The sequence below is a fragment of the Lonchura striata genome, chromosome 29 (assembly GCF_046129695.1).
Source record: "Lonchura striata isolate bLonStr1 chromosome 29, bLonStr1.mat, whole genome shotgun sequence".
Taxonomy (NCBI): Eukaryota; Metazoa; Chordata; class Aves; order Passeriformes; family Estrildidae; genus Lonchura; species Lonchura striata.
Window position 1 is genome coordinate 7628153 of NC_134631.1, and position 15587 is coordinate 7643739.

Consider the following 15587-nt stretch of genomic DNA (forward strand, 5'->3'; position numbering starts at 1 on the left):
CATTTCTAAATTAAGTCCATCTTTCTCTGCCAACTGTGGTTTCTCCACCCCGGCTGCAGCCACTGGTCATTTAAAACTTTAAGAATCTTTTTGTACAAGCACAACTGACTTGATGTATATTTTACATAAGAACGAATTATTCCACAACATATATTAGAATGGGGCTGCAGAGACCCACCTGCAGATCCATGGGGCTGCAGAGACCCACCTGCAGGTCCATGGGGATGCAGAGATCCCCCTGCAGGTCCATGGGGATGCAGAGATCCCCTGCAGGTCCATGGAGATGCAGAGATCCCCCTGCGGGTCCATGGGGATGCAGAGATCCCCTGCGGGTCCATGGGATGCAGAGATCCCCCTGCAGGTCCATGGGGGTGCAGAGATCCCCTGCAGGTCCATGGGGATGCAGAGATCCCCTGCAGGTCCATGGGGATGCAGAGATCCCCTGCAGCCCCTGGAGGAGCCGGGCTGGAGCTCGGCGATGCCTGAGAGGAGCTGTGAGCCCGCGGGCAGAGGGGCCCCGCTGGAGCAGCCTGTCCTGGCAGGACTGAGCCCGTGGCACAGTGACCCACGCTGCAGCACTCGGAGGGGGCTGTGCCCAGGGGATGGACTCCGCTCCGAGAAGTTCCTGGAGAAGTCTCGGCCGGGAGAGAGCGCAGGGTGCAGCAGGGAACGACTCCTGTCCCTGAGCAGAGGGAGAAGCCCCGGGGGATGAGCTGAGCATGGCCCCATTCCCTGTCTCCTGCCCTGCCGGGGGAGGAGGTGCAGCTGGGAGCAGGGAGGCGTGGGGAAAGCTGCATTTAAGGCTCTGCACTGACTTCTCCTTCTCCTGCTCTGAGGCTTTGGAGTTTTCTGACAGAAATCTCTCCCCTGTCCCACCCACCCACAGGGCTTGGGGCAGGTTTCCCTTTAGGGGGGAAATCAAAGCGAAGCACTGATGCGCTAACGAGGGGCAGGAGAAGTGAGGCTCCTGGGCTTCCCGCAGAGGCGGAGGCACGGGGGGCGCAGGGCCGGGAAAGCCGTGGCGGGAGGCGCGGAGAAGTTTGTTTGTGTGGGCAGCTCAATCCCGGCTCGGCCCGGGCCCGTGCCGGGGCTGTTCCTCATCTCCGGCTTTCCCCTCACGCAGCCCGGGGGCGCCGAGAGCGCGGGGCGAGGCGGGGCCGTGCGCAGAGCCCGCCCCGAGCTCGCTGCCATTGGCCGCCGGTGCCGTCAGTCGCGGTCGCGGCGCGCTGATTGGTGGGAGCGGGGCGCGGCGCGGCCCCGGCGGCGGGCTGAGGGCGGCCGTGGCCGCGCAGCGCCGCCATTGGCCGAGCGGCTGTGCGGGCCCGGCAGCGGCGGCAGCGGCCGGAGCGCGGTGAGGCGGCGGCGGCGGAGCTCGGAGGCGGCCCCGGCGCAGGTGGGAGCCGCGCTGGGCTCTGCGGGGGCTCGGGGCCGGCTGCGGGCGGAGGGGGCGGCAGGGGGCTCCGGCGGCTCGCCGGTGCCGTGTCCGGCCCGTGCCGGCCCCGGGCTGAGGGCGCTGCGGGAGCGGCTGCCCGCGGTCTCCTTCCCGCCGGGGCCGGGCAGGAGCCGCTGCCGGAGCAGCGCTGGCTCGGCCCGGCTGCTGTGGGTAGGACAGAGGGGCTGCCCCGCGGCCGGGAGCTGGCGGGGAAATTCCCGTCGCCGGAGGTTCGTGTGCCCGGCGGAGAGCGAGGAGTCCTGTCAAAGTGACTTTATTGCCGAGCAGGGGCAGAGGCCGTGGGGCATTTGCCGTGCGCTCTCTGCCGTGGCTGTAGTCCGCAGCCTCCTTTTTATCCTCATTTTCCCGGCCGCATCTCCCTCTGCCTTTGCCCACCGGCTGAGTTCCTTGGAAGGTTCCGACTTCCCGATGTGCCTGGAGCCTGTCCTCGTTAATGTGCACCCTCCTTTTGTAGAACAGCGGATATTCATGGCTCTGTTAAGTCTTTGTGCTGCTCCTCGAGGTTCGGGAATGTAGCGGGACTTTGAGCAGCTGTCTGGGTCAATTTGTAACATTTATTGGGACTGATGGTTTCTCTCGTTACTTTCTTCTCTACAAGTGCCTGGCCCTATCTCCAGGCAGATTCACTCCTTGACTCTGTTTTGTCCTGCCCGGGTCCTCTTTGGTTTTGGGATTATTCTCGGTGCCCTCATTCCCTGTCCTTTTGTAGCCGTTTGTGGATCAGGAGGCCTGGCTGCCACCTGCATGCCCTGGCTCAGCTGCTGGATGAGCTGCACTGCCAAGGTGTGGAGCATGGTAAAAAGATGAGAGTTGCTGCAGCACAGAAGAGGAGAAGCAGCATTCCTTTAACCTCTGGTGTGCCTGGGAGCCACGAAAACTTGTCCCATTTCCATCTTTTCCATGTTTGGAGCAATACATAAACTGCTCTCCTATTTCCTTTGTTAGCTTTTTCACCACTTTTCCCTTGCCATCTCTTTACCAGCAGCAGATTCAGACACTTAGTTTTCCACAAACTCCTCCTTTTTCTGCTAAGAGATAATCTGATCCCATCCCCTCGTGAAATGTTGTGTTCCTCATTTCAGTGGCTTGGTCGGCAGGAAGGTCAGGAGCTGGAGCTGTCTGGTTGGTTCTTATTCCGAGGACAGCTTTTAATCTAATGATGCCATTGAAATGCTAAATGGGTTCTCTGTCTCCTGATAGGAATTTGTGAGAAACGCCAATCACTTGGTTTTTAAAATGTTAGAAGTTAAATACTAGTAAAATGGTTATAAAAGTAGGAATACAATGAAACTAATAAAAATTTAGAGTTAGGACAATTGCAAGACAATAAAAACAAAGACTTACATATGTCTGGATGGTCTCTTGGGCACTTAAGCCACAACAAGCATATCTTGTGAATAAAGGAATCACCCCTAAAAAAATACACTGTTGCATATTCATATATCCTTCATGATTATGTATACATTCTATTTCAAACAAGAAAGTCTGTCTGTTGTATGTCAACTGTTTTTTTTAATCCCCACGGCATCCTCCAGTCTGAGCATGGCCTGAAGAAATTAGATTCTTCTAGTAAGAAGACCATAAATTCCTCTTGTCTGGAGAATTTAAGTGTTCCTAGAGCGAATTTAGGTGTTCTCATTTCGTAAACCCCCGCATGCATATTTTCTCTTTTAACTACTAAAGCTTCATTTTATCTACAAAGCTACATTTACCATACTGTTAAAATGTTAATACAGCACAACTAATCAATATAACATAATACATATAGTAACTATCTGCACAGAGCCATATAACATGTATTTTTCACAAAATCATTTTGCTTCCCAGGGGCTGGTCCATGGTGTTGTAGGATTTGTTCTGGTGGCCGTTCATCTTTTCCCCATGTTTGGGCGTTCCCTCAAGCTGGGGCTGCATCAATTGACCATTTTTTTTCTTACTCCTTCATCATATACTTGAATTCCAACTGATTTCCCTGAACTTGTTATAGCAAAACCCCACTGCTCTGATACACCCTGTAGAGCACAGACAGAGGCAGTAGATCTTGGAGTGGGCAGAGGGATGATTCCCCCCTGTGAGAACCCCAGCCGTGTTTTGGGGCCACATGTGGTGGTGAAATTCCTCCTCCAACCCGTGCTTCCAAAGAAAAACTCCACAGGCTTTAGCTGTTCGGTCTCAAGGCAGTTTATTGCTAGTTATCTAACAGATTATGTTCTTGGACTGTGGCTATTTGATCAGCGGCCTGGGTAGAGGCACACACACACCCTGACATCCTCTCTCTCTGCTGTCTTCTTCGTCTCTTCCCCCACCCAGGGCTGCTGCTATATTTTATATGATATATTACGTATAACATGTTTACAATTATTCCCCAATACCTACTACCTACGTTGCCAAGTGTTTTTCTACTCTAAACCAATCTGTGAGTGCCAACATCACCAAGAACATGGAGGTAAGGAAGAAGAAGGAGGAAGAACAGGATCAGCCCACTTTCCTCCATGTTAGAACTTCTGACCCCCATGTACAAAGTGAAAACCCCCCTGTACAAGTGTTAAAACCCCCCTGTACGATACTAAAAAAATTTCCCCTCTACTTTGTAATTACTTACACTATACTATTTAACCTTTTGTGACTGCTTGTTCCATCTCCAAAGTTGGTCATTCATTCCATGGCTCAAACTCAAAATCACAGCTGTTTTTCAGCTGTCTGCCAGGGTCTAGAATGCTTCTGACCAGGGCCTGGAACCTCTAAAAATGTCTGAGAGACATTTTGAGTTCCCACACCTTTTTATTAGTCCGGCACCAGTGTGATTGTGAAATGTACTCCCTGAATCCTAAGCAAAGACAAACTTGCTGGCTTTAACCTGCCTGTGGTAGGGAATTCTGCAAAAGAAAGCCTGAAAATATTGCTTTGCCTGTTTTTTATAATGCAAAAAGGAATACTGCTGCTTCTGGTTGTGCTGGCTGAGCCCCGCTCTCTCTGCAGGCCAGGTCAGTGCTGAAGGTGTTGTGCCTTCTGGTGTTCCACAGCTGACTGACACACTTTGTAGAGTTACTTCCTTATCTACAAGTGCCCGGCCCTATCTCCAGGCAGATTCACTCCTTGACTCTGTTTTGTCCTTCCCAGGCCCTCTTTGTTTTTGGGATTATTCTCGGTGCCCTCATTCCCTGTCCTTTTGTAGCCGTTTGTGGATCAGGAGGCCTGGCTGCCACCTGCATGCCCTGGCTCAGCTGCTGGATGAGCTGCACTGCCAAGGTGTGGAGCATGGTAAAAAGATGAGAGTTGCTGCAGCACAGAAGAGGAGAAGCAGCATTCCTTTAACCCCTGGTGTACTGGGGAGCCACAAAACCATGTCCCATTCCCATCCTTTCCATGTTTGGAGCAATACATAAACTACTCTCCTATTTCCTTTGTTATCTTTTTCAGCACTTTTCCTTTGTCTTCTCTTTGCCAACATCAGTTTGAGTCACTTAGTTTTCCACAAACTCCTGTTTTTTCTTCTAACAGATAACCTGATCCCATCCCCTGGTGAAATGTTGTGTTCCTAATTTCAGTGGCTTGGTCAGCAGGAAGGTCAGGAGCTGGAGCTGTCTGGTTGGTTCTTATTCCGAGGACAGCTTGTAATCTAATTATGCCATTTAAATAATAAATGGGTTCTCTGCATTTTGATAGGAATTTGTGAAAAACTCAATCACTTGGTTTTTAAAATTTTAAAGGTTTAATAATAGTAAAAAGGTGAAAAAAGTAATAATACATTTAGAGTAATAAAAATTTAGAGTTAGGACATGTACATGACAATAAAAAACAAGGAATTACGGAGGTCCGGATGCTCAGGCACTTAAACCAAGACGAGCATACCTTGGGATCTAGAGGAATCACCCTTAAAACAATACACAATTAGCTTCTTATAGTAAGAAAACCATAACTTCCTCTTCTCTGGAAAATTTAGGTGTTCCTTGAGTGAGTATCTCATTCCTTAAACCCCTCCTCCACATACTTAGTTTCTCTTTTAACTACTAAAGCTTCATTTTATCTGCAAAGCTACATTTATTATACTATTAATATGTTAATACAGCACAACTAATCAATATGACATAAGACATATAGTAACTATCTGCGTAGAGCCATATAATATGCATTTTTAACAAATTTGTTGGGGTTCCCAGTGGCTGGTCCATGGTGTTGTAGAATTTGTTCTGGTGGCTGTTAAACTTTTCCCAGTTTTTGGGCTCTGCCTCAAGCTGGGGCTGCATCAATTGACCCCGTTTTTCTTATTCCATCATCATATACATGAATTCCAACTGATTTCCCTGAACTTGTTATAGCAAAACCCCCAGTGCTCTGATACACCCTGTACAGCACAGACAGGGACAGCAGATGTTGGAGTGGGCAGAGGGATGATCCCCCCCTTATTTTAGTGCAGTTTTCCCAACATTCTCCATTTGCTGTTTCCCTTTGCAGCTTCAGCCATTTCTGTTGCAGAGTCAGAGATCCTCAGCATGGGCTCTGCCTTCAGCTGTGCAGATTCCATCTGTGCAAGCAGGCAGGGCTTGGGGTGAGGGGCAGAGGGAATCAGCCAATTCCTGCCCCAGGCAAGAAGAGCCAGGTACATTGTCCCCACTTTGCCCCAGCAGTGTTAATTTGCATTTCTGAAGCTCCTTCTGGGTGCCTGGAATGCAGCTTCTCTTCCAGCAGCCTCACATGTGCCACCTCCCCCACAACCTGCTGCTTTATTTTTTTTTCCTTCAAATAATCCATTTAGTATTTGTGACTTAAAGGGTCACCTTTAAATCTCTTCTAGTTTTGTGAAGTGCAGCCTAAAGGTGTGTGTTGAAAAACCCAGACCAAAATTTTGGTATCTCTTACAGAAACATACACAAAAAAATTCCAAGGCAATTCAGTTTTTTCTACTTCTCGGAGTAAAAATTCATTCTCACATCCCTAACCGAAACCTAACCAGAAATACAGAAGTAGGATTATTACAAAAAATACTCTAATGCTCTAAACTTTGCACTGGAACTGCAGGAAAAAGAAAAACTCCACCAATATGTTTATTGTTAGAGTCAAGGCATTCCTTGATTCTGGCCAGGATGTGCAACAGAAATCATTCCAGCCCCACATAGCCCGGGTGTGCAGAGAAAATAGTTCCATTACATGTGGGTTTTACTCGAGTTTTCTCAAAATTGATACAGTCTAAAGCAATCTAAATCCATTGGTTTAATGTTCTGTAGTTTCAAGTTGTGCATTTTTGAGTGTTCCTTTGCTTGTGCTGTTAATGAGGTGGGAAGTGCTGGATTTCCTTCTCAGCCTTTTGCAGACCAGGTGTCTGCAGCCCTGCCGGGGGCAGTGTCTGGGGTAGGTGTTGGTTGCTGTTTGCTGCTGGGGTTGATGTTTTGCTGCTGGTCGTTATCTTTGTGGGTATCTTTCGGGCCATTCCCAGTGTGTTGAGGTGCTAAACTCATCTCCACTGAGTGGTGTAACATCCCTTAACAAAACCTTTAACATTTCTTTCCCCAAGGCCAAGGCAAAGCAAGCCTGAGTAGAGAAATCAAAGGTTAACAATGTTCAAGTCTATGAGCTGGTCTATTTTCCATGGATGCACTGGCAGGCAGGGCAGTGTGTGAGTGTGAGTGAGAGCCAGAGTGGAATTGTCCCGGTGTGTCCCCAGCAGCTGTGGCAGTGCAGGCCCAGAGAGCACTGAAGCTGCAGCAGTGGCAGCAAGGGCTGGCCCCGGTGGCTGGAGCTGCCCAGGGAGGGTGGCCAGGCCGAGGATTTCAGCAGAGGATGTGTGGGCAGGCCCAGGGCCTTGCCCCGCTGTGGAGCCCTGGCTGCTGCTGCGCTGCCTTCAGTGCAGGCTCAGGGGGGCCTCCCATCCTCCTGCTGCAGGCGGGAAGTGCAAATCTCCGGGGCTGCAGAGACCTGGAGCCCAGGCTGAGGGGTCCCCCCGTGTTCAGCTGTGCTGGCGGCTGTTTCTGGCCTCGGGGCCCCTTGGCATGGGCCACGCCACTTGGCCACCAGTGGTGCTGCTTTGCACTCCTTAGGCAGAGCCCATGTCCTGCTTGGATGTTGGCAGCAGCAAAGTGCCAAGGCAGGCTCTGTGCCAGCCCAGCTTCCTGGGGGAGAGATTGCACCAGAGACAGGATTCTGGCCACAGACTGCTTTAAATGTGCATCCCTTATCTCCACCCTGCACTAGGTGGAGAATTCCCAGGGTAAGGAATTCCCGAGATCAATTGCAAGGGGAAATAATTGAATATCTGCCCTGGGTCTGGCTCTTCTTCTTGCCCAAGCCAATGGCAAAAGCCGTACCCATGGCATCTTGGTTTCTATCCCCAGCTTCCAAAGGTGTTTCTTTCTTTCCCCATTCATTCTTTGTACCCAGCCTGAGCTCTGGGGGTGCCAGGGGGTATGGAGGTCCCATTGTATTCCTAAAGCTGCCATAAGCCCCTGGAGGATATCTCCTGTAAAATGAGTTCTGCTCTCTGAGTCTGTTGCTTCCACAGTCACTTTTCTTGAAATTATGTCTTTTAGACATACCCTAATAAGTGATCCAGTGGTTGCTGAGCAATCAGAATTGCTTTTGCCCCCCTGTTAGGTGAGATGGTGTCACCAGAAGATATTGAAGCCTTCCTGCTCAGGGCATTTCAGTGCCAGGCTCTTACAAGCACACACAGCTGTGCCGGTTGAGCTGACCATGGGGGTAACCTGCGCTTTGTCTGATTCCCTTTCCTCAATAACAGCGTGTCTTGGAACTCTTTTCCCTTCTGCTGCCCTTGAAGAGCCATCCACAAAGACATTTTCTGCCTCAGGCCAGGCAATGTCTCCTGAATCTCCCCCAGGCTGGGTCTGGAGCTGTGTCACTTGAATGCAGTGCTGGGTTTCTTCCCAGCCCCTCTGTGGGCTGTTCAAACAGGAGGCTGGGTTAAACCCTTCCCCTGTCCTCAGTTCTGAATCCTCCTGTGCCACTGCACAAGTTTCACACTGTAATAACCGAGCACTGCTCATCCATTGCGAGGCTCCTTTGGTGATCAAAGCTTGAACTTGATGGCAGACTGGAACAGTTGGAGATCCTGTTGTCATCAGGTTTTGGGCCTCAGTTCTGTTGAATCTGTGGCTGCACAATTCTGCAGACAATGAGGCCACTCTGGCCACTGGGTGAAACATTTTGGCGCAAGAGTTCCTTTGGCATGGCCCTGTTTAATATTCACCTACAATTCCAATTTCTTTTCTGAGTCTGGAAGAGCCCCAGCTGAGGCATCAATATTTTTGGGTTTTCATTTTCTCAAGTTTTGCTCACTTTTTCCTTTCCATACCACAGCATGGAGGCTGTCTGGGGTTACAAAGTCCTACAATGTTCTGTCCGGAACAGAGAATCCTCAGTCCAGGCTGTGTAATTCCCTGTTAATCCTCAGAATTGTCGCAGCTCCCTTTTGGTGCTGGGAAATGTTACTTCTGAGATTTCCCAGACCCTCTTTGTGTCAAACCACAACAAACCTTCAGTCCCATTATGTCCCAAATATTTAATCTTTGTCTCCATTATTTGCACTTCTTTTTTTTTTCAGATACTTAAAAGATGTTTTAGCCAAGAAATTCAGCCTTTTCACAGAGGCTTTGTCTAGCACTTTTTCTTGTCCTCCTCATTGGAGCCATCTGATTCCCTGACTGGCAGGATAGGAGTGCTGTAGGGAGACATCCCTGGCTCCAAAAGCCCTGCCTTTAGCAAGGACTCCATACCAGGCTGTGAGCCCTTCCTTCCCTCCCCTGGAACAGGGTGTTGCTTTTAGCCCCCACTTGTCCTGGTTGCTTCCGAGTAACTTGGAGAGGCTCCACATCAAATTTTCCTTTTGGGGCTGCCCACGCCTCTGAGTTCACTGAGCAGAGGCCTTGCCAGACATTTGACACAAAGGTACAGCAGCAATAGCCTCTGTACCACCTTTTACAATATTCCAATGCCACCATCAAATTCCTTCCTGGTTCATAAAAATGACAGTAGGAAGAAAAATAAAAAAGTTCATTTCAAACATATCCTCCACAGATCCTAATAGTGATTGAACAAATGATACCAGTTCAACTTTCCCATTTATTCCCTTAATAATTGAAACATTCCTTTACAATTTTCCCCCCTTAGGTGTAAGATTCCGAGTGGATGGAGAGGCCCCTGTGTCCATCAGGAGAGGCCTCCTCTGGATGCAGACCCAGCCTGAATGTTCTCCAGGGCTCCAGTGTGGTGGGTCCCCAGTGGGATGGGAGCTCAGAGAGCCCTGACAATCCATGTCCATGCAGGGGTGGACTTGCTCCTGCTGAGGGTGCTGCTGTCTGTGCTTGCAGTGTCCTTGTGGGCTGCAGCTGGAGCCCTGACTCCTTCCCAGGGGCTGTTTGGGTGGGCTCTGCCCTGGCCAGGAGGGCAATGCCTCTGCCAGGTGCTTGTGGCCGACCCCGTCATGCCCTGGGTGCTGGGGCCCCCTTGGGCCCTGGGGTTGATCCCTCAGGGGCTGTGGGAACTCTGCCATGGCCTTTGCCTTCAGCTTGGCCTTTTGCTCATCCCTTCTTGCCTTCAGCTGCTGTGCCTTTGTGCCCAAGTGCTGCAGGGCCTTCTTGTGCCACTCCTGCAGCCCCGGTCACTGCCTGTGGGTGCTCATCCTCTGAGAGCTGCTGAGCTTTCTGCAAAACCTTTCCTTTCTGCAGGGACCCAAAGCAAATCCTGAACAGCAAATCCTGATCCTTCATGTGCACTCTGCATTTCCCAGCTGTTCCTTTGTTTTCCCCGTTGTGCTCAGGGTCCCTGCCCAGCCCGTGTGGCAGAGCCGGTGCCTGTCCTGCCGCAGTGTCCAAAGGCGGCCCCCCCGGCGGGCAGGGCCGGCAGCTCCCCGGGGCCGGGCAGCGGCCGGGGCGTCCCGCAGCCTCCTGGGGGCCGGGGGCCACTGCCGGCCCTGCCCGGGGCTGGTGGGGTCAGGCAGCGCCCGGCGCTGAGCCCCGGCTGCCCCACAGCCCCGGCCCGGCCCCGCAGCTCCCCACAGGCCCCAGCCCGTGCTCCCGGTGCCGCACCTCTGCGCCCGGTGCTGCCGCTGCCACCGCAGAGAAACCCCTGCCATCCTGACCTCCTGCTTTTCCTCTCCTGGAAACCAGGGATGGAAAGGAGCCGGCAGTGGGTGCTGGGGCTGGGGGCAGGAGGAGAAGGGAAGGAGAAGCAGGCTTGAGGAACAAAATGGTCAAGTGATGCAGGTGGCGGGAGAAGATGGGATTGTGCAGGAGAAGGAGGAATAGCAGGAGGAAGAGGAGTGTGAGGAAGAGTAGAGACACAAGAGGAGGAGGAGAAGGAGCAGAAAGAGGAAGCAGTACAAGTTTCCACCACTCCTTATAGTTGCAGCCTCCCCCCAGCCCCAGGAGCGCTGCTCCCTCCACATGTAGCAGGTGACCGTTGAGGGGGATTCACGATTTTCACGGGGTGAATCTTGGTGTTTCTGAGATTTCTTGAGCTAAATGTTGGTGCTTTGGTTTTATTTGGCAGCTGAATATTTATCTTTTGGAGGAGGGTTTTGCTGGCTTTTGGTGTTTGGGGTGTTTTTGTTTTGTGTCTTGAAAGTTTACGGGATTTTTGGGCTGAATCTTGGTGTTTTGGAGGTTCTTACAGACACAAGATTCCCGATGACTTCCTGAGATGAACTTGGGCAAGGAGGAACCTCCAGTCCAAGGTGCTCTTCTCTTGTTTTTTCCCTCAAACCAGGATTTTTCATTTCCAGGGCGTGGCTGGATGGAGGAGGAGGGAAAGCCCCGGAGATGCTGCAGGAGGAGGAGCTGCAAACCCAGCCCAGGGAGCAGCGGGAAGGAAAGAGCCCCCTTCAGCCAGGAAGGCGGGCGGAGATCCAGGCGGAGCTCGGAGCTGGTGGAGAAGCCTCATGGCAGGGAGAAGCCCCACAAGTGCTTGGAATGTGGGAAGGGTTTCAGCCGGAGCTACCACCTGATCCGGCACGAGAGGATCCACACTGGGGAGAGGCCCTACGAGTGTGGGGAGTGTGGGAAGAGGTTTCGGACCAGCTCCCATCTCCTCAGACATGAGCGGAGTCACTCAGGGGAGAGGCCCTACTGCTGCCCCGACTGTGGGAAGGGCTTCAAGCACAACTCCAGCCTCACTGAGCACCGGCGCATCCACACCGGGGAGAGGCCCTACGAGTGTGGGAAGTGTGGGAAGAGCTTCATAGACAGGTCTTGCCTGATCAAGCACCAGGTGGTCCACACTGGGGAACGGCCCTATGAGTGCTTGGAATGTGGGAAGAGCTTTGGGTGGATCACCGCCCTGAGAAAACACCAGCGCATCCACACTGGGGAGAGGCCCTACGAGTGTCCCCAGTGTGGGAAGAGGTTTCAGACCAGCTCCAGTGTCCTCCTACATGAGCGGATTCACACAGAGGAGAGGCCCTACCGCTGCCCCGACTGCGGGAAGGGCTTCAAGCACAACTCCCACCTCACTGAGCACCAGCGCATCCACACTGGAGAGAGGCCCTACGAGTGTGGGAAGTGTGGGAAGAGCTTCACACAGAGATCAACCTTGACCAAACACCAACGGACGCCCCACTAAGGGAAGCCCTGTGAGTGCCCCGAGTGAGGGAAGAAGTTTGGAGTGAGGGAAGAGAGTGAGGGAAGAGCTTGGTGTGCTGCTGCAGCTCCATCCCCCATGGGAGGATCCGGGCTGGATGATCTCCAGTGACCCCCGTGGGGCAGAGCCCTGGTGTCCCTGTATGGGGAATAAAACAGAGAGTAAAGCAATGGAGCTGATAAAGGGGCCCGACATCTGAGGCCTGACTGAGCAGAAACTGTGGGAGACACAGACACAGTTTCAGTCTCCCTGGGCAAGAAGAGGGGACAGTGGGGGGTGACAGGGGTGTGACAGAGGGGATGAGGGGGTGACAAAGGGACAGAGAGGACAACAGAGCCCTCCAGGGAGGGGACAAAGGGGACCCTGGGAGGACACAGGGGCCACCGCTGGAGGCCACAAGTGCCACCAGGTCCCTGACACCTCCCTTGTCCCCTCCCCAGGTGTCCCCGTACCAGCTGGAGTCACTGGTGAATGTGGTGGCTACCCTGAGTGAGGTAGCAGCCACTGTGACCAGGTTACAGAGGGACGAGCAGCAGCTCATGTCCCCAGAGTCCCTGCACGGGAACCTGAGGAACTTCACCTGGAGTCTCGGTGAGACCCTCGAGCAGGGCGATGTCACCTCCCTGGGCCACCGTGGTGTCCCCTCCCTGGGCCGGGCCCTGGCCGTGCTTGGGGCCACCCCAGGGGCACCTGGGCCGATGTGAGAGCTGCGGGCTGGGCCTGGCAGGAGTTGGTGGTCAGGCTCGAGGACAGCCGGGCCCTGCTGGCCTGGGATGCCACCGAGCTCCGCGACGCCCGCTGGGACGCGACCATCGCTGCCATCCGGGCCGGGGATTCCTGGCACAATAAAATCTCAGAGTGTGCATGGACAAGTCCAAGGCAGTGTGAGCTTTCTGCCAGGATTTGGGAATCCTTTACAAATCCAATTCTCACATCCCTGGGCCCCCCGGTCCCGGCGCTGTTCCCGGGGGTCCCACGGCTCTGGGGGTCAAAGGGGAGGGGGCGGAACCCCCGTGATGGGTGGGGGGCACAAAGGGGTGTCCGGGCCCGGTGCTCGGGGAGGTCGGGGGCACTGAAGGGGTGCGGGTGCGGTTTTTGGGGGGTCCCGGTGCTCGGTGAGGGGGGGTCAGTGCTCAGCAGCGGGGGCTGTCCAGGGACCCCCCCCGGCCCCCCCAAATCCCAGCCGGGTGTGAAAAACAAAGTTCACTAAGGGATTACTAAACAAAGTTAATCAGGGATAAAAAAGGGTTTTGGGGCTCGGCCAAAGAACTCCCCCTCAACTTGACCCTTTGTTCTCCGGATCCGGTTCCACTGCAGGGCCACGAACACACTCCTGAGTTTTGACATTATTCAAACACTCCCGGGAGGTTTGGGTGTCCCAGGAACTCGTGTTTGGGTCTCACCTCTGACTTGTCTGCAGAACATTCTGTAGATTAAGTCGATATATTTGATTTCTTCTCATGGTTCCACCCTGTTGTTTCAGGCCCCCTGATAAATTCATAAATTCTTCTGAGCTTTGTGTCACTGGTATCACCTGGTGAGGCTGGTCCACAGATGTGGGAAACAACTGAATTGTTTTACACCTGAGTCAGTCACACAAAAGTATTTTAACATTGCATAGTCTCTATTTCAGTATTTGTTATTAATCTATTTAATGTTTATCTATTTTTAATTTATTAAGGCCTATGATACAATATCTGTTTATTACTCAAGCAGTAAATTTATTATACACTGCGCACATAAACTGATTGATTTTATTTTACCAGCGAACAGCTGCAAGGAATTATCAGTAATCAATATCAATACCAAGTACCACAGCAAAATCCTCCTGCTCAATAACAACGTGCAGAAGGCAATACAGAATTTCAAAAGCTGATTATTCTATTGTCATTTATAACCCGGCTCTGCTGCAAGGCACCGAGGGGCTCATTCAGCCCCTGACCCACCGCCACCCCCATCAGTGTCCCCAGAGCGTCCTCAGAATGTCCCCAAGTGTCCCCAGTGACGTCACCCCAGGAATTCCCATCAGCATTTGGGACAATTGCAATGAAAATTCCCAGAAAATTCCCCGAATTCGTCTCAAATCCCGCGTGGGGAGGGGAGAGGGGAGAAGTGACAGCAGCGATGTCCCTGATGATGTCACCGTCCCCGACGACGTGACAGCGGTGACATCGCTGTCCCTGCAGCAGCCTCGGGATGTCCTCTGTGAAAAATGCATATTTTATGGTTGGCTTTTGCAAGTATTAAATTGAATAGGATTTGTATTATGTTACATTGATTAGTAGTGCTGTATTAACATTTTAATGGTAGGGTAAATGTAGATTTGTGGTTAAAACGGAGCTTTTGTGGTTAAAACAGAAACTCTGTGTGTGGGAAGAAAGGAATGAGGTACTTGCACCGGGACAGCAGCCACAGGACACCGAAATCTTCCAGAGAAAAATAATTTACAGATTATTGTAAATGCAGGCGAGCCGGGGGGAAGAAATGACGATGCCTGACTCCAGCTCAGAAGGATGAATGGTTTCTTTATTAGAACTATACTAATATACATTAATATACTGTTTAAAGGAGACACTAAAACTACAAACCTGCTTTTTCTATTAATACTCTATTTAAAGGAGATACTAAAACTACAAACCCGCTTTTTCTATTAATATACTGTTGAAAGGAGATACTAAAATTACAAACCTGCTTTTTCTAACTCCCAAATGTAACTCCTCACAACTCGTGACCCTCTCTGAGATTCCAGCCCCAGGTGGGTTGGATTGGCCCCAGGCTCAAACGATCCTCACCAGAACCCAACCCAGCAACCACCCCACAACAATTTGGGTAACAAATGGTTAAACAATTCTCCAAACACATTCCACATACTAAAACAAGGAGCAGAAACAGAAATTGTTTTCTCTCTCGTTTCCCTCTGTGCTCCTCTGTGGAAAATGCTGGGAGGCAGAGCAATGTGCTGCCACAAGCGCTCCCTGATTAAAGGAAATTCACTCTCCGTGCCCCGCTCAGCCCTGCGGGCGCCGCGGGATTGAGCAGAGGCTGCCACTGCTCCGGGCTCTGGCTGGACAGGATTGATGCATCATGCATGAGATCGATGAATATGCAACAGGCTGCTGCTTTTAGGTTATTCCTTGTTCAAGGCGTGGTTTTGGCAGCTCAGTGCCCGAACCATCCGGACGTCCGTAATCCCTCGCTTTTTATTGTCTTGTCACTGTCCTGACCTCATTGTCCACATTGTTATTGCTCTGATTTTATCGCTGGTTTTTAGTAACTGTTTTATTACTAATAAACTTTTACAATTTGAAAAACCAACTGATTGGCATTTTTTGCAGTGCCCAAAAACATCCGGATGTCCGAAATTCTTCACTTTTTATTGTCTTGTCATCGTCCTGACCCTCATTGTCCAGATTCTTATTGCTCCGATTTCATTGCTATTTTTATAACTATTTTATTACTAATTAACTTTTTGAATCACTAATTTTTTAACATTTTCAAAACCAGCGAGTGGCATTTTTCATGGTGCCCAAGAACTCCTGGATGTCCA

The 15587-nt window shown here is 51.5% G+C and overlaps 1 protein-coding gene across 1 annotated transcript in view; it reads left to right on the forward strand.

Moving 5' to 3' along the window:
* LOC110468027 (uncharacterized) overlaps nt 1-15587 on the forward strand; it is a 619922-nt gene that overhangs the window by 477490 nt on the left and 126845 nt on the right. The window contains 1 exon segment of the mRNA XM_077788935.1: nt 11587-11978. Within this exon segment, the coding sequence (XP_077645061.1) occupies nt 11587-11978 (392 nt within the window).